The sequence below is a fragment of the Lithobates pipiens genome, unplaced genomic scaffold (assembly GCF_037356315.1).
Source record: "Lithobates pipiens isolate NorthernLeopardFrog02 unplaced genomic scaffold, aLitPip1_a1.2 Scaffold_3, whole genome shotgun sequence".
NCBI classification, from domain to species: domain Eukaryota; kingdom Metazoa; phylum Chordata; class Amphibia; order Anura; family Ranidae; genus Lithobates; species Lithobates pipiens.
This window is the reverse complement of record NW_027507790.1, coordinates 268,872,212-268,894,702: the sequence shown is the minus strand read 5'-3', so window position 1 is coordinate 268,894,702 and position 22,491 is coordinate 268,872,212. Positions and strand designations below refer to the sequence as shown.

Genomic DNA, 22,491 nt, shown 5'->3' with positions numbered 1-22,491 from the left:
GACGGGGCACTATTCCCCCCACTGACACAAATGATGTGACACTATTCCCCCCCACTGACACCAATGATGGGGCGTTATTCCTCCCACATTGGTGTTTCTGGGGGGGGGAATAATAGAGCCACATTGGTGTTTCAGCCGGGGGGGGGGGAATAGTGCCCCATCATTGGTGTCCCCGGGAGGCGCTACTCCTCCCAAGGACACCAATGATGGGGCACTATTCCCCCCCAGAAACACCAATGGGGCACTATTATTCCCCTCCCCCTGCAGAAACACCAATGTGGCACTGAATGTTGTGTGTGCTTTTACAACTTGCTGATAGCTGCTACCTTTTTTTCACACTCTGTGTGCAGCTCGGCTCAGTGTCCTCCTCACAGATTCTCTCCCTCGAGGCAGCAGCGGGCAGGGCTGAGATCTGTGTGAATGTCACGTGACATCAGCGAGGAGGAGAGGCGCGCCGCGGACGTGCAGCGGCGAGTGCGTGCCTGATCACAGAGCGCCGCCGAGGACACAGGAAGGATGAGATAGGAGAAAAGGATTTATTTCGGTTTTTTTCAAGGAACATACAGGCGGAAGGTGCGGACCAACTAATCGATAATAAAAATCGTTGACAACGATTTTCATTATCGATTATTATCGACAATATCAATTAATCGCTGCAGCCCTAGTCTGAAAATTTTCGTATGGTGAGTAATCTCCTCACTTTCGACTAGCACGCAACAAAAAACGGTCGTCCGAAAATTTGATCGCGTGTACGAGGCTTAAGATTTGGATGCTATTAAAGTTCAAAAAGACACAAAGAACCCCTCTAACGGGACTTTAAAGGGCAATGACTCCAAAAAATGGTGTATGCAGACAATAAAGTATAGAAAAATATACTTTAATACAAATTCTAAAAGACATCAGTACATAAAAGCTTTTGTCAAAACTGCATGATAAATTGATGTCATGGATAGAAAAACATATTCAAACCACTATTTACAACATCATGTGCAAATGTACATAGGAAAGCTCTACGCGTTTCAAGGTTATAGGACGTAATTCCTCTTCGTCAGGAGAAAGTGGTGTAGAGATCTATGCAATCTACAATTCACAAAGATATAAGTAAATACAAAATATATATGCATACACAAATTGATTTGTCCATAGACAAGCACTATATAATTTTGAAAAACATTGTTTACTGACATATATATATATATATATATATATATATATATATATATATATATATATACAGGTATCCTGATGCTTTACATCAGGGATGAAAAATGAGGGGGAGAAATATGGGTGATAACAATAAAGATGGCTGCGCCGACCACACGATGAGCCAGGCAGGAAGGGACAGATGCACCCATGACCACCAGGGCGGCAGACCAAAAAGGGAAGCAACAAAATACTGGGAGATGAGCCTGACCCAGAGCTGGAAAATCCGGTGATGTGGGAGGTCCGAGTCTGTAGGAGTCATATGAGTAGACTGTAGACATAAATATATACTACAAACTATATTGATAGTATATAATATAAAGATGGCATGTGCAGACAATATGAGCACATGCTAAATCAGTAGTAGAACATAATGGATAGAAAATAGGCTCAAAACATACCTCACTTGGGAGTGAAGAGTGGACAGAAATCTGGGCCTCAGAAAAGGGTCCCTAAGTGGGGAGACCCAAGAGACCGGGGGGGGGGGGGGGCATTAAAGTTCATGTGCGTGTAAAGGCAGGTGTCCCAATACTTTTGACAATATAGTGTATGTATACCACTCCAGGTAAGTGGTTCATCACAGCCTCTTCTGAAACATCCCCTGGTGCTACTCTGGCTCTTTGCACTCCAACAAACGGACATGAATCTGTGCACTCCACCTTAAACAATTTTTCCTTTAGACTTCTAAACTTTCTTTTCATAGTATCTCTTCTGTCTGGATTTTAAGATATCTCGTTAGGGCTTTGTATAGGGCTAGGCCAGTAATTCTCAACCAGGGTTCTGTGGAATCCTAGCGTTCCTCCAGAGGTTGGTAGGGGTTCCTTCAGCATTGGGCAATTTCTGCCTCTCAGATAAGTTCCCACCGACACCATTGATCTTTTTAACTATCTGTAAGGAGGTAATTCTTCCCAATGACCACAAGTGTAAGGACCATTCTTCCCACTGACCATCACACTAATGTATCATGTGTTGTAGATTTCTAGCAGGTGTTCCCCGAGACTGGAGAACTATTTCAAGGGTTCCTCTGTGTTGAAAAGGTTGAGAAAGGCTGGGCTAGGCTAAGTTGGTTCTTCCTTGTAAAAGTTTAAAATAGCCAACCAATAGCATCATTAGATGTGACAAAAGACATTTGTAAATGATTTTTGATTCATTATTTGAGATTAAAACAGGAATATACTGAAAACAGAATAAAATAATCATCAATAGGGAAGAATTTAAAGGGGAACATCTAAAAAGACCTACGTTGGTGCCATTACACATAATCTTGACAAATTTTGCTTCTGTAAATGATATGCATATAATGGAAAAAGGTACAAATTTGAGATTTTTTTTTTTTTCACCCGAGTGGTTAAACAGAGAACATAGAATTATCAACCCCCAAAAAATTTGGGTGGGAAAATATATATATATATATTTTTTTATTATAATGCAAAAAAACACAATACATCAAATTTTTTAAAAAATATATAAAAAATTATATTACGCTGAGTAAATAGATACAAAACGAGTCACTCTTTAGAATTACGCATAGTTGTGCCACCACGATAAACAACATAAATTTTACTATCCATAGTCGACGTTTTAAAAGCCTTTACAGGTTACCACTTTAGATGTACAGAGGAGTTCTAGTCCTAGAATTACTGGCCATGATCTGCCGTTCTCAGTGATACCTTACAAGTGTGGGACGATCGCTATTTGTGTGTGTGTGGGACCGGCACGTATGTTCGTGTTTGTTCGAGCAGCACAAGGAGACAGGGGCACTTTAATTTATTGCTGTCACAAGGATGTAAACATCCTTGTGACAGCAATAGGCATGTGACAGGTACTCTTTATAGAGAGTTTTAAAGCATTTGATCACACCAATATTGGTGTTTTCGAATGCTTTCGATTTAAAAAAAAAATTGTGCTGTTGACATCAATGTAAACTGGAAGTGATGTCCATAGTGGAGAACCAATCTATGCTGATCCAGTCTTTATTTGGCTGTCCAGTTGCTCGAGTCTTCCGATGGGACGGGAGAGCCCGAGCAAGCTGCGAAAGATGTCCCCTCCTGCTGCTCGTAAATGCAGTCCAACGGCTAGTTAGCCGCTAGCTTTGTTTTTACAAGAGAGCCGACCTCCGGCAGCTGCAGACATCGCCGCAGTATAACCATTGAAAGTACGTACGGGTACGTCGCTGGTCTGGAAGTGGTTACATTTAAAAGAAAATTTGGCCTTGGTGACGCCATTGACACCATTATTACATTTCCTAAACAAAACAGAAGTTAGTTCAGCAAGTTTTTATCAATAATTTTATTGGACTTCAGTTGATTTACTTGGTCAAAGATTTTTCACTGTAAGGAACTAACTTCAAACTTTGCAGACCTTGACATACGCGTAGATTGGATCTCCCACACTCAGTTTCCCGGTTTGCTCCACTCCGTAGTAGTGGCCAAAAAGCGGAGAGTTCTTGTAGTGGTGTCTCAAAGAGGAATCGCACATTCGAAAGGTCCTCAGTGTTTCCAGAGGCTCCTTCCGGCTCATGACTCCAGTATCCGGATCCACTGTGGTCATATGACAACGGCCACAAGCCATGACACCCTTCAGCCTTGTGCTGCCCACTATCACGTCATGCCAGCCATCTTCAGCAAAGGCCTCACATCCAGACACCACAATGCAGGGCCTGAAATGTAGCATAGTGGCTGGTTTCTCTAAGCGCTTGTTCAGGTCCTCCAGGGATGCTTCAGAAAGGAGCATGACAGGGCCGGCATTTGAGTAGGGAATGATGTCTTTGTCCCGGAATAGTATTTCCCGATCCTTTGACTTTCGCGGTTTCATGACCCCAGGCTCATAGTGCACCAATCGGTATGGCTGGTTGCTTTGAAAATACGTGGTGAGCCACCGAGACACATCATCTCCGCAGTCACGGCCTTGGATGTCAGTTGAAAAGACCCGGCAGTCCAACACCTTGTTGGTCTTTGGCTGAGAAAAGGGCACCATTATCTTCTCCATTCCAGGAGCATCAAGGCAAAGAGAGTATCCAAGCTTATTCACATTGATAAGGACAATTCGTGGTTCCTGCCTGCCCGTCACCATGTGACCATCCTTGGTCACCACCAGCCAGTGCCGATCTTTTAGCTCCCCATTCCTCAAACCAAACTCTAGGCATTCAGCCTCTTGAACAGAGATAGGGCGGCATGACTTAATGGGGTATATGAGTAGCTGTGACACCGTGCCCACCTGACACAGCTGCCATTGATTTTTCTTCCACCACACCCAGGAGGCGATGGCAGTGATGCTCAGGCCAGCTGCAAAGAGCAGCGGTAAATTATGATGTGGAAAGTCCTGCACAGCTCCAGAGATGCTTGAAACAAAGGAGTGAAGAAAATTCCGCATGGTCAAAGGCTGAGGTCACAGTTTCACTGTCAAACCCTAGAATGACAGAAATTTCGTCAACATATTATCATTGTAACAAAAGACCTAAAGCTGAACAAAATGCAAATTAACTAAAGTGATCTCTCTTAGCTAGTCTTGCATTTCAGCAGCCAAAACAGTGTAACCACACTTTGCAGGCTGCTGATTGGGCAGTCAAGAAGCATTACCACAACAGTCATCACTCTGCTCCACCCTCCTGTCAGGAAGCTCCCAGTGTTAGATTACTGCACAATGCTGTGGATGCCTCATTGGCTATCAATACTGCACCTCCTTTATCAGTGTAAAATACAGGAAGCGAATAATAAAATAGATGCAAGGGGAGGGGACTCTGATGGGGACCCTGATATAAAGGGGAGGGGATGCTGCTGGGGACCCCAATGTAAAGGGGAGGGGTCTCTGATGGCAAACCCCAATGTAAAGGGGAGGGGACTCTGATGGGGACCCCAATGTAAAGGGGAAGGGTGTGCTGCTGGGGAGCCCGATGGAAAGGGGGGGGGGATGCTGATGGGGCCCCCGATGTAAAGGAGGAGGGGACTCTGATGTAAAGGAGGAGGGGACTCTGATGGGGCCTGCGATGTAAAGGAGGGGGGGACTCTGATGGGGAATCTGATGGGGACCCCGATGTAAAGGGGGAATCTGATGGGGACCCCGATGTAAGGGGTGAGATTCTGATGGGTACCCCAATGTGAGGGAGGACTCCTAAGGTGGACCCTGATGTAAAAGGGGACTCCTATGGTGGATCCTGATGTATGGGGGGACTGATGTAACTTAATTTTCCTGAAGTCCTGTTTCTTTTGTTCTAAAACATGCTGTTTCCAAAAAAGATAAAGTAAAACGTTTTCATTAATTTATTATTAAGGATGAAAATTATTTATTTGTAAAATATACAATGTGGCTTTTGTACTGAAAGGGTTGGAGACCCCCGCCCTTTACCCACAGGTAATCCAAGGGAAGGCAAAAAACCCTTATAAAGTATATTTCAATCTACTCCAACAGGGAGAAAATATCCTTCCTGACCCCCCAGGAGGCAAATATTCCTGGAATCAGCAATCTCTGGTTTTATCACCCAAAAACGTTAATAGTCAGCATTTGTTTTTTCAATAACCAATTGAACAGGCCAAAACTAGTTTCACATTCTTCCCCCTGGCATTCTGTTAAACTTGGACCGGAGTCCCTAAAATCTTATCCTGAAAAATGAACAAAGTGCAAATAAAGAGTATTACAGAGCACTGCAGGTGTGCAGACCTGGGGCTTGCAGGGATGCTGGGAACCCCTCATAATGAGCACAGCGGGTGTACAGACTTGGGAACTCAGCATAGGGATGGTGGGAACCCCTCATAATGAGCTCAACAGTTGTACAGACCTGGGAACTCGGCACAGGGATGGTGAGAAACTGACATTCTGCTCCTTGACAGTGAGGGGTGAGGTTGCTGGTTCCTTAGCTTGTGCGTTTCAAGACACCGGGGACTAGAGTTGCTTCTCTGCCCCAGGAGGGATGCTGAATCCTGGGGTGGACCCAGAGAGGGGACCCCCTGGATAGGCCTGTGGATTGGCCTCAGCCTGTGGAAGATACTAGGCCTGGCCAAAGGAGATATGAGCCCCTGTCTGCCTTTAGACAGGGGGTTGTCAGTAAGCTGAAACTGATTGAGAAAGAAGAGGAGAAATTGGTAGCTTTGGTGGCTGCATTTAGGAAGAATAAACAGATTTGTGCCAAAGTATACAGTAAATAAAAGACCAGCTCTGAGGCCTGGGTTGAAAGACTTGGGCAAGCTGTGAGAAAGCAGAAAGGACTGGTAAGCTCTCTGAAGGAGAATAACAGAATATTTAAGGAGAAATAAAGAAACGAGGGACGGGTCAGCCGAATGAGGAGAGGAGCCGCTTCCTGCATGGAGAATTACCCAATCAATGAGGAGATTCAGGTACAGACAGAGTCATCAGAGAGTGAGAAAGTGGGCCCGGAGGATGATCTCCACTCTTCAACACCTCAGGCATCTGCTGAGACCTCAATGGCAGAGGCCTCTGTCCCCCTCCCTCTACAGCAGCAATATGGAACATCTGAGCAGGAGGTTGAGGGAGGTACTGGCATGCTGTAGTTTATCACTGAGCTGGAATCCCCTTTGGATGCGGATTCCTCAGATGATGTTGAGGAGATGGACACCATTCCTTGACATGTGGAGAGCGCAAGATCCACCATAAAGTCTGTAGAAACTGGGAGAAAGTCAGATCTCACTGTCAGCCATGACATTGCAGAGGTAACAGCACAGCAAGCAGGTATAGTGTGTATGGAGGATGGTGATGTGAACTTTATTAATGACAAAGGGCTTGCTGAGGTCTGTAGTGATATGGACAGTCAGCCCCGACCCATAGACAATGTACAACATGCAATTCAGTCTGATTTATCTGCTAAAAACAAAGCTTCAGATGGAATTTGTGAGAGTAACTGTCAGCTTCTGGGGGAAGAGTCTGCAGAGAGGAGCGCCATGCACAATACAGTGGCTTTGCCTGGACCAGACACAGCGGCTGTTCCTGAAATTGTGGAGGAGATGCTGGGAGCAGTAGTGCTACAACTCTCCAGGAATCTGCAGTGGATAGGACTGTGCTTGAACCCAGGAAAGAAGCTGAGTGTTCAAAGCAGGGGGAGAGGGCAGGTCCTGCCTCTGTTGATCCAAAGACTGCTATCCCAGCTGAATCAGACTCCCTGTCAGCAGGTTTGATTGATTGTGTCTAAGGACAATGCTGCAATTGGTGTGTCTGTAAGAAAAGAATATGCTGGTGCTGCTGCAACAGGATCTGGGAAGGGGGAGCAAGCAGGAGCTTGGAAATGTTTTATCTTCCTCCCTGTTTAAAAGGAGGAATGTTGTGCAGCTTCGATGGGAGGGTGGGGATCTTCCTCCACATAGGAGGGGAGTGGTGGATAGGATTCTGCAGATGGGGTTTAGGCCCACGCATATCTTCGCCCTGATCAGTCTGGCCGGTTCCTGTGAGTACTATTTGTCCTTTATTACTACTATTACTATTTGTCTTTGGACATATTTTGGGAGAAATATGAGCAAATATGAGCATGTGTGCAGGGGCCTGCCGGACTGAAGAAGGCTCATCACCAAGCTTGAATCATGCCAGCCACTCATTAAAATGGTGACAATTCTTGTCCGCATACCACAAGGTAATTTATCTGTATGGTTGAGGAGGTATGGAGACGTCCTGAGCCCCGTAAAAATTATTTTGGATGATCGGGGAATATGGATGGGAATATAGACAGGGGGTGGTCTGGGCAGTTAAATTAAAAATCATTAATAATGTTGTCCAGCATCTGAAATCCTTAGCTTTCCTGGGGAGAGACAGGCTGACCACCTTCTACCCGGGCCAGCCAAAGCTATGTAACAAGTGTGGGGATAAAGGGCAGTTTGCATCCTCCTGTCCGGTGATTGTAACAGCGACTGTCGCCGCTGCCACCTTCTGCTTCTTCTTCTCTTCTTCCTTCTTCTGATGTTGACACAATGCTCTCTCCAGCTGTAATGCTGGGGACTCATTGTGCGGTGACTTATATAGGGACAAAGGGCGGGGGCCACCGGGTGATGTCATGTGGTGCCCCACCCCTAATGATGTCACAATCCCAGCATCCTCCAGGACCTAGTCCGCCGGAAAAGTCAGTCGTGCGTGGGCAGGTCTTTAGAGTGAGGGTTTAGGATTTGCAACCTGGAGATCGAGTGTTGTTGCGCAATCTATTGGTACCAAAAAAGCATAAGCAGGCTGATCAATGGCGTTCCCAACCCTACATTGTTTGTAAATGATTATCTGGGCTCCCAGTGTATCAGATCCGGCCTGAAGGGATGACTGGCCCTCTCAATACTTGGCATCAAAACCATTTGCTGCCCATATCACAGGCCATTTGAGTACCCTCAACCCCTTGCTTAGATGCATATCAGTGCCCAACGCTGAGGCCTAGGGCCAGGAAAACTTGTCCACCAGCGCTCCCTGAAGAGGAAAGTGACAATGAGGAATTAACTTTTGATTGGCTGTGGGTTCCTCCTCTGGAAGATGATTCCATTGCCCCTGATACTGAGGAAGAAGACTGTCAAAGGACAGGTTCCCAATTGCCTGACAACAAGGCATTAGATTCTCACACACCCAGGGGAGATAAGGAGGTCAAGCTAGAACCCAGTGAAGTGTCTAGTGAAGCTGATGCTCTCATTCCCCCTACTAGTATCTCATAGAGAGAGACAGTCCCTGAATCAGAACCTGAGCCCAAAGTAAAACCTGAGCCCGAAGCTGAGTGCAGTTTTTGGGAAACAGAACAGGAACCAGAGTCGATGGAAGATATCCATTCCAGGTTGAGACAGAGGATATGCCCTCCAAAAAGACTGACATATGATACCCTTGGAGAAAATTTCTGATGAACTTATACCCACTGCTCAACGTTCCAGTCAAGCATTCGCCTCCTTTACCAAACTTTTAGTAAAGGATGACCTTGATCCTCCTCCTGACACTACTGGGTGGGCCACTAACTTGTTATTGGCCTGTCATAAAATTATTATGACTTTTCCCGATGATGTATATAATTTGCTGTTATAAGAACCTTCGTTAGGTCAGTTATTAGCTGTTGCAACTTCTAGTTTGTTAGATGATTAATCATCCAGTCTCATGATGTAGTAAAGTGATTCCACAAGTTGTGTTCTGTCTTTAGGGACCAAAGTGGGGGGGAGGATGTAGCAATATGGACTACAAACCATAAAGTACAGTCCTTCGGTGTTTCTGTCAGGGCTGGGCTCACTCTTTCCTTCTCTGAGCTGGCCACTCAGCTGTCAGCTAATTGCCAGCTCCCATCTCTCTCCACAGTTACTCAGCTGTTGATATCCTATTCGTCAGTCCTACTTAAGCCGTCCAGTCCAGAGGAGCTCTGCCTTCGCCTTGGTCAACATCACAAAAAACATCTCTTGCGTTCCTTTTTAAAGACTGGCTTTGCTGACATTCCTTCTGGCTCCAGATCCTGCTTGCTGTTCCACTACATTGATCCCTGACTTCTGGCTTGGCTGACTATCCATTCCGGTTACTGAACTTTGGCTATGTTTTGACTACGTTTGTTCTTTTACTTTTATTATTAAACAAGTGTGATTTAACTGTACTTCTGTCTTGGTCTGTTTTCATGGTTTCTGACAGTAGGCGAAGGCCATGAATTCAGATGCAGTCAATCCACTTGTTGGTAATATTTTTTCCAGATTAGATGAACTGGATCATTGCATGGATCAGTTCGCCATGGCGTTACAAATGCTCCTGAGTCGCATGGCTCACCTAGAATCTCCCTCTGTGGCCACTCTGATACAACCTATGTTGCAGGCTGATCCTGCTGCTGCTCCAGTCTCTTTGCAGGCACCCGCCTTGAGTATTACCTCTATAAGAGGTATGTCTGGTTCGGCCCCCGCTTCCCCAGTGATTTGGGGGTGATCCAGTCCAGTGCAGAGGGTTTCTCAACCAGTTTGAGATATACTTTGAGATGCTGCCCCAGGCGTTTCTCACAGACAGAAGCAAAGTAGGTTTCGTGATATTTTTTCTTTCTGAGAGAGCTTTGGCCTGGGCAAACCCTCTATGGGAGATGTAAAAAACTGTTGTCTTGAGTTACCCTGAGTTTGTGGCTTTGTTTAAAAGGGTATTTGACATTCCCGCATACTCCGCTTCTGCTGCCAAGTGCCTCATGTCCATCAAACAGAGTACGAGAACTGTTGCCGACTACGCCATTGAATTCTGTACTCTGACAGCAGAGGTTGCATGGAACAATGATGCCCTTGTGGCTGCTTTTTCTCATGGTCTCTCGTATGCCATCAAGGATGAGATAGCAGCCCGAGATATACCCACTGAGCTGGAGAAGTTGATCACGTTTGCCATCCTCATTGACTTTTAAGGAGCGCTTGTGGAAGCCTCCTGTACGTTTGTCTCCAAGCTTTTCAGTCTCACCCGTGCCTCCCTCCCCCCCATGCCTCCTGGTACCAAGTCGGGCAGCGAAGGTGAACCCGTGCACTTGGGTTTCACGGGTCTCTCTGCGGATGAGAGAACCTTTAGGAGGAGGGAGAGACTGTGACTTTATTGTGGCCAGGCAGGTCACTTTTTGAAATCTTGTCATCCCCATCTAGGGAATGTACCAAACCTTGAGGTCCTGTCATGGACAGACCTTTCAGTGTCAGGTGAATGTGACTTGTTGAGTACAACATCCTCTATGGATGATGAGTCCCAGGATGCAATGAAATGTGCTGGTTCTCCAGGAAGAGGGAGTAGTCAGGCGAAGAAACGCTGCCTCAATTAACCTGATGGCAGTTCCCACTCCATTAAAAGTGGCAACCATTAAGGTTGCAAGCTTAAGATCAGTAAGTGCTCATCATATGGCCCTATTTTTGCTCAGGGAGTTTGATGCTTACATTTTGTTTTTGCAAGAGGCCCATCTTAGTAGTCTGGCCGATATACATCTGGCAAAGAAGGAGTGGAGACGTAGCCCCTCCTTTTGCTCTCTTGCGGCCGAGCCTTACAGCGGGGTTGCAGTCCTTTTTTCTGGTTTGGTAATGTGCCAGTGGGTAATTGAGGTAGAGATTGGGAGATGCATGGTCTTGAACGTCTCTGTGAGGGGCAGGACCTGCGCCTGATTAATATCTATGGTGTCCAGATGAAATGGGACAGGAAATGCCTCTTTACAAAGATTAAGCCTTTTCTTTTTACAGCCCAGCAGGTTATCTTTGGAGGTGATTTCAACTCCATTACTAAGTCTAAAGACAGGAGAGGTTTCAGAGATAAGTTGGGCTATAACAGCCTTTTTCTTAATGCGATAGTTAGGGAAGCAGGTCTCGTAGTTATGCACATTAAGTGCTGCCCAGACAGCACAGGGTTCACTTTTCAGTGAGGTAATAGTCAGAGTAGGATAGATAGTTTTTTTTTTTTAAGGGGAGACTCTACTTTTTTAGCACATGTGTCAGGCAATGGAGTTTTCCAATCACTGTATTCTATCTGTAACTCTGAATGCCTCAGACATGTCACCTAGGGGAGGGGTATCTGGAGATTGAATTCGGCCATCCTGTAAGATGAGAGAGTAAGACAATGCTTTGAGTATTTTTTTTTCCAGCACGGATAATGATTCTAGACTTTTGCAACAGTAAGGCCCCATACACACTCACATCAGATTTTCTGCTGATTTTTTCCTTCAGATTTCCCAAAACCATGTAATATGAGATCAAACCTTTGGAATTTCAATTTGTATGTAATCAGGCAGGCCCCTGCACTACATGGTTTTGGTAAATCTGAATACAAAAATCAGCAGAAAATCTGATAGTGTGTATGGGGCTTTAGTCAGAATGGTGGGAGCTTGTAGAACAGTGGACTGTTTGGCTTTTCAAGGCAATAGAAGTAAAGAAGCAGCAAGATAAGTATATCACCTACCAGCGTTTTGTGGAGGAAACTTGACCACCTTGTTTTGAATGCAGCAGATTCTGTGGCGATCTCTGAGGTGAAGCTCCTCCTTAGGAGACATCAATATGGCACGCCTCTTTGGTTCAGGAGAGGGATTACGGGAAATATCATTCTCCTGACCCTTACCAGACCTGTAAACAGAGCATAGTGCTTAAGACAGTCAATGGCCTGAAGGACAGAACAGGCTCTCTGACGAAGTCTAGGTCGGGGATCCTGGAGGTTGTCAAGTCATACTATGCCGATCTCCTGAGAGGGAGGAACCTTGATCGGACAAGGATGTTGAGTTTTTAGACTCTACACCAGGTCTAGAAAGTAATGTTCCTTTGATGAATTTGACAGATGAAATCACTGTAGATGAGGTAATCCAGGCTATTGATAAACTAGCCATCAAGAAAACGCTAGGGCCAGATGGTTTGACAGCCAAATTTTATAAATGTTTTAAGACGATCCTGGCTACCTACCTTGTGGAGATTTTTAATGGCTGTTTGCATGAGGGTTCTCTCCCTCCTTCCATGAGGCAATCTGCAGTGATTCTTCGGTCAAATGGTAAAGATCCTTCGAGGATTGGGAATTGGCGCCAAATTAGTAGTTTTATGTCGATAGAAAGATACTGGCAAAGATTTTTTTCTGGCGATTATCACCAGCAGCAGGCAGTTTGTTATCCCACCACCAGCACTGCTCGCTCGAGAGTAGAAGCGCTTTCTCAGTGGTGTTAGCTGTACTACCATACAGCTAGCACAGCTAACACCGGTAGGACTTGAAGCGTTGTAGGGCAGCTGGTTGGGGTAAATGTTTGCTGACATTGGATCAGGCTAAGGCCTTTGATCGAGTTAATCATGAGTACTTATGGCTCCTTCTTGGCAAATATGGCCTGGAGGCGGGTTTCATTGCTTGGCTCAAGATTTTTTACAAAGGGGCGGAAAGCTTTCCTCTGGTTAATGGTTGGGTCGGGCAGCCCTGTGTGGTCAGCTCGGGTGTGCATCAGGGATGTCCATTGAGTCCTCTGCTATATGTGTTTGCAATTGACCCCTTCATTAGAAGGCTAGAGAGTGGACCATTGTGTGGGGTACCTTTGTGCATCGCTGGTGAGCCTCCTTTGGAGGTTGTGGCCTATGCTGATGACGTTTCTGTCTTTTTCTCTAGGACTGGGGAGGTCTCAGTGATAAAGCATTATACAGAAGAATCAGGTTCAAAGGTCAACCAGGACAAGCGTGAAGCCTTCTGGATAGGTGTGAAAGGTGAGAGCTTTGTTTTCCCAGATGACTTCCTGGAGCCCCAACAAAAAATTTGAGTTCTAAGCATTGAATTTGGCCCAGGTGACTATGGTCATGCAAATTGGGTGACCAGGCTGAAGAATGCCGATGCCAAGGTGGCAAGCAGGAAAGGTTGGTGGCTTTCCTTGAGGGAAAAGGTTGATCTGATCAAGACTTACCTGATTCCGATTTTTCTGTATCTCAGTTTTGTTTGTGCTTTGCCAGTTTCTCTCTATACCAGGGTCTATGGTTGTTTCTTCCATCTCTTATGGGGGAACAAAATAAACTTCATCACAAGGAATGTGGCTTACCTTCCTAAAGGGTGGTCTAGGGATGATAAACCCTGTAGTCTTTTTCTCTCTGTTAGTGAAGTACAATCTTGGTAACATGTTGGCGGAGAGACTGCCTGGGTGGGTGGGTGTTTTCCAGTCCTGGTTTAGGCCCTTTCTGTAAGACTGGGAAAAAGGTGGGCCAGTGAAAGGCCTGAGGGTCAAACATGATGAGCTCCTGGCTTATTTTGCCCCGTGTTTGAAAATGCTTCGGCAGTGGTAAGTCAGATCTCTTCCAAGGAAACTTCTTGATCATGAGCTTTTTGTGAGCCACTGGCCTTAAGGGATTGCCCAAGCCTGATTTTGGGGGTGGGTTTGCGATTGATTAATTTGGAGAGAATCCCAATGAAGTTTAGTGATCAGGCTTGGCTTGCTTTTCATGGAAAACTATATGTGAAGCGCAACTTGAAGTTTCTTTCTCTGAGTGATCGGGGCTGCCCGAGAGTGGAGTGTGGAGGAGCGGTGGAGTCACAGGATTACTTTCTACTTCAGTGCCCTTTTAATATAGAGGTGTACAAAAAGGTGGGGAGGGCTATACTCTTCCTCCCCCATTGGAGTTATGCAGAGTGGGTGTAGGGGGCATTAAAGACTCGTCGGGATTATGATTTGGAAACACTTTTTTTAGTTAGTCTAGTAGTCCGTTATTTCACATGGAGTGGAAGGTGTCAGTTATCCTTACGGAGTAAAATCCTTCCTGTCGAAGTGGTGATGCAGGACATTTTGGTAAAGTTGGGAAGATTCAGGGTCTTGAGAAAGACAGGTGGCAGCGGGAGGCCTGGATAAGGGTGTGGAGGAATATCAGGACTCTGTAGCTGCTGCTGGTTGATCTTGGGTTGTGCGGCTTCCTTTCTGTCCTTGCTTTACTCCCCTAGATTTTCAGATCAAATATATTTTTTGATAAAAGGCTGCATGCATGGTGACGGTGATGTTCCTTAGTCCCTGTACACACGGTCGGAGATTCTGCCAACCAAATCCGTCGGATTTTGTCCGTCAGATTTAGTCTGACGGATTGTGTCCGAAACTGTTGCATATACACGGTCGGACTAAGTTGTCGAAAAATCCGATCTTTCAGAACGTGATGACGTAATTTCGTTACGATGGGACTACATTCAGGCTAGTAGCCAATAGCTTTGATGTAGGAATTTGATCTGAGCATGCGTGGCACTTGGTCCGATCAAAATTCTCTACACATGATCGGATTACGTCCGACCGGCCCAGTTGGTCGGGAAATATTTCCAACATGTTGGAAAATTGGGTCCGACGGAGATTCGGACGGAATCAGTCCGATGCATACCACACACAGTCGGATTATCTGACGTCACGGTCCGATAAGACGCATTCCGACAGATTCTCCGACCATGTGTACGCGGCATCAGTCTGGTTCTCTCATAGGGATTATGGTGGAACCCCTCATAATTGGCACAACAGTTGTACAGACCGGAAAACTCAGCACATTGATGGTGGAACCCCTCATATTGGGCACAGCAGGTGGACAAACCCAGGATCTCAGCACAAGGATGGTGGAACCCCTCATAATGAGCACAACAGTTGTACAGACCTGGTAACTCAGCACAGGGATGGTGCGAACCCTCATAATGGGCACAGCAGATGTACAGACCTGGGAGCTCCTCAAAATGGGCACAACAGTTGTACAGACCTGGGAACTCAGAACAGGGATGGTGGAACCCATCATAATGGTCACAGCAGGTGGACAGACCCAGGAACTCAGCATAGGGGTGGTGGAACCCCTCACAATGGGCACAACATTTGTACAGACCTGGAAACTCAGCACAGGGATCGTGGAACCCCTCATAATGGGCACAGCAGGTGGACAGACCCAGGAACTCAGCACAGGGATAATGGAACCCCTCATAATGGGCACAGCAGTTGTACAGACCTGGGAACTCAGCACAGGAATGGTGGGAACCCCTCATAATGGGCACAGCAGATGTACTGACCTGGGAGATCCTCATAATGGGCACAGCAGGTGTGAATACCTGTGAACTTGGCACAGGAATGGTAGAAACCCCTCATAATGGGAACAGCAGGTGTACAGACCTGGAAACTTGGCACAGGAATGGTAGAAACCCCTCATAAAGGGAACAGCAGGTGTACAGACCTGGGAACTCAGCACGGGGATGATGGGAACCCCTCATAATGGGCACAACTGGGGTGCAGACCTGGGAACTTGGCACAGGGATGGTGAACCCCTTCATAATGGGCACAACAGGTGTACAGACCTGGTAACTCAATGCAGGAATGATGGGAGCCCCTCATAGTGGGCACAACAGGTGTACAGACCCGGGAACTCGCACAGAGATTGTGTAAACCATTCATAATGGGCACAGTAGGTGTGTAGACCCGGGAACGTAGCACAGGGATGGTGGGAACCCCTCGTAATGGGCACAGCAGGTGTACAGACCTGGGAACTCAGTACAGGGATGGTGGAAGGTTGACTGCTCTCCCGGGTATGAAGCAGTGATGATTACTTTATTAAAGATAAAAATCCATCAAGATACATCATGAGACCTCTATGCAGTCATAGCATTATTAACGCGTTTCACGAATCAAGGTTTGCTTAGTCATAATCTAACAAACACCAGTAAGTACAACTATAAAATACCATGACAAATAAATGGTGCTTGATTATGCCAATTAACCCTTGGTTTGGAGCATCTGAACCGAGATCCACACAAACCACAGAAGGTGTTACAACAAAATACAAAAAAATTTACAAAACAGAAACTTTTCAACATACATAATAAAATCAATTGTGCATATAGTCAAATTGTAGAAACAACATCTTCGTATGTGGGTAAACATACCCACACTCAAAGAGGAAGAGAATTTGTCAGGTAGTATGCCAACATATGTACAATAACATGTAGTGTAGAGAGTATCCACTAAATATAGAAGATGAAATAGTATAGTTATTGTCTAACTCCTTCTAAATATATATTATATTATATAATAATATATATAATAATAATATTATATTAAAAAATCCAAAACACCTCTCTTTTGCAGAGAAGGCAGAACACATCACCTCCTCTCCAGGGAGTTTTAACCTTTTCAATTATTTGTACCTGTACAAATGATAAATTGCCTCCATGTCTACAGTTAAAGTGGCAGGCTACATTGGTGGATTTATCACCTTTTATATCTGCCAAATGTTCACGGAACCTATCTCTAGGTATGCCGGTAGTCCTACCCACATACTGCAGGGAACTGCAGGGTGACGGCATAAATCAAGAAACTTGTGTTACAAGCTATAAAATGTATCCATATCATAGTGTCTGTCATCAACCGAAGAACAAAACGTGTCACCCCGTAGTATGTGGGGACAGCATGGACATTCTCATGAACCACATTTAAAGTTCCCCTTACAGTGAAGCCATGTGAGGGATCTTGTGAAATTGTCCCTAGATGCAAAGAAACTGGGCGATAAATGATCACCCAGAGTTTTTGCTCTCCTGGCCACTATATTAACCCCTGTATCCAAAAGTTGAACACAGATTCTATCATTGTAGTAGTATAGGCAAGTACTTACTGACAATGTGCTTGATTTGTTTAAACGCCAAACTATATCCTAATGTCAAGAAAGGATGTTTGTTGATTACGTTCTTTGTAGTGTCAGTTTTTTTCTGTTTTGATAACAAATCTTTCCTTTCTTTTTTGGAGGCTATGGCATATGCTCTAACCAGTGACCAACTAGGGTAACCCCTTTCGAGGAAACGTTACAATAGTTTTGTAGATTCCTCTTCAAAAACTGATTGCTTACTACAAATGTCCCGCAATCTAAGAAATTGCCCCACTGGGATGCCCCTAATTGTGTGGTGAGGATGACTGGAACTGGCATGTAGAAGTCTATTGCCCACTTATGGCTTTCTATACAGTTGACATGAAACCATTCCATCCCTATGACCCAATTGGACATCCAAAAAGTTAATTGTTTCATCACTACTGCAACCAGTAAAATGGAGATTACAAGAATTTTATTTCAAAAAGGCCAAAAATAAATCAATTTTGATATCTCTATGGCATATGAAGATCAAATTGGTTATATACCTCTCCCACAAACTCATAAAAAGGTTGACCAATGAGGGTAAAAAATTTTCTCCGATCACGGCCCCACACGTCTGGAGATAGAAAACTTCATGAAATAAAAAGTAGTTGTGCTAATAAATAGTTCAGTACCTTCAACATAAATGATCATAAGTCAGCCGACATATCGGTGGAGCGTTTCAACCAGTAGGATACGGCTTTAAGGGCTAGATCATGAGGTATGGATGATTACAGACCTGTCCCATCACAAGTAAGCTAAATGAGTTCCTTCTTCCACACAAAAAGATCTATAATCTCCAGTAAATGATTGGTATCTCTGAGAAAACTTGCAAGTGAGAGCACAATGGGTTGGAGCTGAGCATCCACCCATTCTCCCAAGTGTTCATTCAGGGAACCTATCCCTGAAACAGTGGGTTTCCCCTAGACTGGGGTGACACCCTTGTGGACCTTTGGAAGGTGGTGGAAGATGGGCAGTATAGGAAACACTGGGACCAGTGATTCTGCTTCTTTGGGAGTGAAAGCTCCCGAGGTCACTCCCTTCTGAATTATTAGGGCAAGAATGCTTTTATATTTTTTAGTAGGGATCACTTTTTAAGGTGTTATAAGTGTTACTATCTGTTAATTGTCTCAAAGCCTCCTCTCTATATGTCTCCTTGTTCATAACTACTACTGCTGCTGCTCCTTTGTCTGCATTGCAAACCATGATGGATGGATCATCCATCAATGCTCTCAAGTCAGTCCTTTCTCTATTATTGAGATTATCTCTGTTGGTGCATGTTGTGAATAAATCACATTCAACTAACTTCTGAAACTTGTCCATATCTGGGCTTCTTGTATTGGGTAAAATAAGGATGACCCACTTAGGGGCACCCACTGCCTGCCCCCTGAATGTCAATCTAGAATTTTCCAAGTTCAGTTCAGTTCTAGGTGGAGTGGGGATTCATGTAATAGCAGAGAATAAAAAGAGATCTCACCGTACCGCAATGTTCTGTGTGTCTGCAAGCCAGAGCAGAGTCTACAGTGTGGAATCCACAATGTCCTCCTTCTTCCCAGGATGGGGCAGGTGGATGCCTCAGCGATTCAAAGCTCCAGCATCAGACGGGGACATATTCAGAGCAAAGTTCACCATTCACACTGAGCCTACCTTGTCATGAGATTCATGTGCCAAGTAATTTCTTTTTTTTTTTAAGTCAAACAAGACTGTCTATTGCCAATACTATCTCGCAATCATTTTATGTTCTTTGCAATGTAAAAGGTAAAAAAACTTGAAAAAAAAAAAAAAAAAAAAATATATATATATATATATATATATATATATATTCAGTATCTCACATTTTTGTAAATATTTTAATATAACGTTGTAAATTTGCTGTCCTATCAAAATAACTCAACACTCACCCATTAATGTCTAAACCACTGGCAACAAAAGTGAGTACACCCCTAAGTAAAAATGTCCAAATTGGGGCCAAAGTGTCAATAATTTGTGTGGCCACCATTATTTTCCAGCATTGCCTTAACCCTCTTGGGCATGAAGTTCACCAGAGCTTCACAGGTTGCCACTGGAGTCCTCTTCCACTCCTCCATGATCACATCACAGAGCTGGTGGATGGTGGAGACCTTGCGCTTCTCCACCTTACTTTTGAGGATGCCCCATAGATGCTCAATAGGGTTTAGGTGTGGAGACATGCTTGGCCACTCCACCACCTTTACCCTCATCTTCTTTAGCAAGACAGTGGTTGTCTTGGAGGTGTGTTTGGGGTCATTATCATGGTGGACTGAAGCAGAACATGATCCCCTCCCTTCGGAGACTGAGCTGAAGGGCAGTATTCCAACTTGGAAGACTGCCCTGTGGCTCAGTCATCCGAAGGGAGGGGATCATGCTCTGCTTCAGTATGTCACAGTACATGTTGGCATCCATATTATTATTAACACAAGCTGTGAGAGAAGAATTAATTGATGATGATACAAAAAGATTTTTAGATTCGGAAATATCCAGTCACACCAGTTATGTATATATTACCTAAAATATATAAGGATTCTGTTAATCCACTGGGACGTCCTATAGTGGTAGGTATAGACTCAGTTACATCTCCTTTGGCTAAATATCTTTATAGATGTTTGACACCTCTTATTGTGAACACCAGATCATATATATTATATAAAGGATACAGGAGATTTTTTTTAATTAAATTGCGGATATAAAGGTAGATTCTGAGTCTATATTTGTCACTTGAGATGTCTCTAACCTATATACTATCATTCCTCATAAATTGGGAATAGAGGCATGTTGCCATCTTTTGATTGGCAATAAAACCTACAAACATGCACAGATTATGTTTTAGTTAAAATTACTGGAAATTTTCTTCTTTAAAGACACCTTTTTTCTTCAATGTAGAGGTCCGGGGATGGGTTCTAATGTTGCCCCCCATATGGAAACGCATTTATGGACACGATAAAGAATTAATTTATTTACAATAATAATTTGTTCCAACAAAACTGTTGTTGTTGGTTAAGATTTATTGATGATGTGTTTGCTACATATGGGGGGGGGGGGGGGGGGCACCTATGAGACTTTAATGTTGTTTCATACTTACATTTACTATTTATTACCTAGTTTAAAATTTAACATTGTTTGGAGTAAAGAACAGGTTTCCTTCCTAGAGATGTCTTTGAGGATACAAAGTGATCTATATACTAAACCTACTGGCAAAAAACAAATTTTAAAAGTTTTCATCCACCAAGTATATTTAAGTCTATCCCTAGGAGCCAATTTTCCAGGGTGACTAGGATAGTAACTGATCCAGCTTCACAGGAGACTAGATTGGGAGAAATGGAACAGAAATAAACACAGAGAGGATATCCCTTCTATATGGTTCAGAAAGAAAGGAGTGGTTTAACTCAATTGCATGGGAATACAGTATTTGGTCAGCGTATTCCGTTTGTCTCACAGTATCATTCTTTTTCTTTTAGAATATATAATATTTTAAAGAAACATTGGCCCATTTCGAGAGGAAATTATCCCTCCATTTTGTTGTTCTGTGCCCCTCCTTTACCATCTTACCGTAGAGGGAGAACTATATGTGATCGTTTAGTTTGAACAGATCAATTTTCTCCGCCTAAACCTATTGCTACATTATCTTGTTTAAACTGTATTCATTGCAATTGTATGATCAAGGGGTCCAAATTTTCTCACCCACATAGAGGAACTGGCATTAGAATTAAGAATTATTTTACATGCCAATCTTCATTTGTTATATATATTATCAAATGTCCTTGTGGTTTACTCTATGTAGGTGAGAGAACTCAGAAGGTTAAAGATCGAATCGCCCAACATAAATATTCGGTCAGGGACAAATTGACTCAGTTACCTCTGGTCAGGCACTTTGTAGAAAAAGGACATTCATTCTCACAGTTAAAATATATGGCAATTGATGAAGTAAAGAAAAATAGCCGAGGAGGAGATTGTGAATTGAATAAAAAAAAAAAACTAGAAGTAGAATGAATCCATCGCTTAGATACCCTTATTCCTAGGGGTTTGAATTCTGATTTTCATTTCCATTTATTTTTGTGATATGATACATATTTGTCTATTTTAGAGATATGATAACAAGTTACTGTGATGGTTTATTAAATGGATAATTGATAGTGTAACATTCTTTATTTGTATAGTTGATTTAGGTTTAAGGTTTTTTGTTTTGTTTTATTTTATTTCATTTTGTTTTATTTACCTTTTTTACAAAAATATCAGCACAGGTTAATTTCTTCTCCTTGGAATGAGGAGTGATTGCCATTTGTCTGCTATCATTCTAATACACACTAAAAGAATCACGTGTGATGGATACTAGATAATTACTTCAGTGGTTCTTTGATCAGTTAATTGATATGTATATATACTTGTGTAGCGGCCTTAACCCTTTGTAGGGCGGCCTTGACTTATTGGGCTTACCGGTTACCTCCGCTTGGCTTGTTCTTCCACGTCTAGGGGTTCCCAGGGTTGATACCCAACAACTTGGACGCTGACACCAATAAAATCCTTTTGAAAGGTTTTATTTTGCAACAACACAGTCTCATATAGGAACAAAGGACAAGGGTGGAGAACTCAGGCACCTTGAACTGCAGACATAACAAAGTCTCTAATACCACCCAGAGAGTAGCCACTCACAGCTGGGTGCTTCAAGGCTGAACAAATCTCTAGCCAGAGATTATGGCAGTCAGCACTTTTATTCAGAACTTGTAAAATCTCTGACCTTGAACAAGTTGTAACTGAAAGTGAACAGGAACCTTTTTCCTCAGTACCTGGAACGTTCTCTGTCTCCTTGGTAGTACTGGAAAAAGCGTGGATTCATCAATGTCCTTCCCAACTCAGTAACCAGGCACTTCACAGGATGCCAGCTTGTTGGCCCTCCTCCGAAGAGTCCTCCCCTGGTCACTTTCACAAGCTGTGGTGCCCCTCCAAGCCGAGAGCACACCCGGACACCTTTACACCTTTACACATGAATGACACTTTGTCCAAAATGTCATCTGCTACACTTGTGAAACATGTATGTTATTCAGATGATGTTCTAGCCTGAGGAAGGGTGTTCTGTACTTTACCCGAAAATAAGCTATTTGGAATATAACATGTAACCTTTGTCTAGTTTGGATACATTTTAAGTGCAGCAATCCTCATTTGAATCTTCTATATATGACCACTGGGATGGTCTAATTGCTTTTGCACTCTATCTGGAACTGTTGTACTGCTCACCACACCTATCTTGAAAAAAAAAAATATATATATATGTATA

At 43.8% G+C, this 22,491-nt stretch overlaps 1 protein-coding gene across 1 annotated transcript; it reads right to left on the bottom strand.

Annotated features, from left to right (window-relative positions):
• Positions 1 to 233: 233 nt before the first annotated feature.
• LOC143941144 (mitochondrial amidoxime-reducing component 1-like) lies at positions 234 to 18,808 on the bottom strand. The gene is made up of 2 exons (XM_077463154.1): positions 18,687 to 18,808; positions 234 to 4,611 (listed from the first exon to the last, which is right to left on the bottom strand). Exon 2 carries the CDS (start codon positions 4,573 to 4,575, stop codon positions 3,550 to 3,552), a length of 1,026 nt encoding a protein of 341 aa, XP_077319280.1. The 5' UTR covers positions 4,576 to 4,611; positions 18,687 to 18,808; the 3' UTR covers positions 234 to 3,549.
• Positions 18,809 to 22,491: the final 3,683 nt, after the last annotated feature.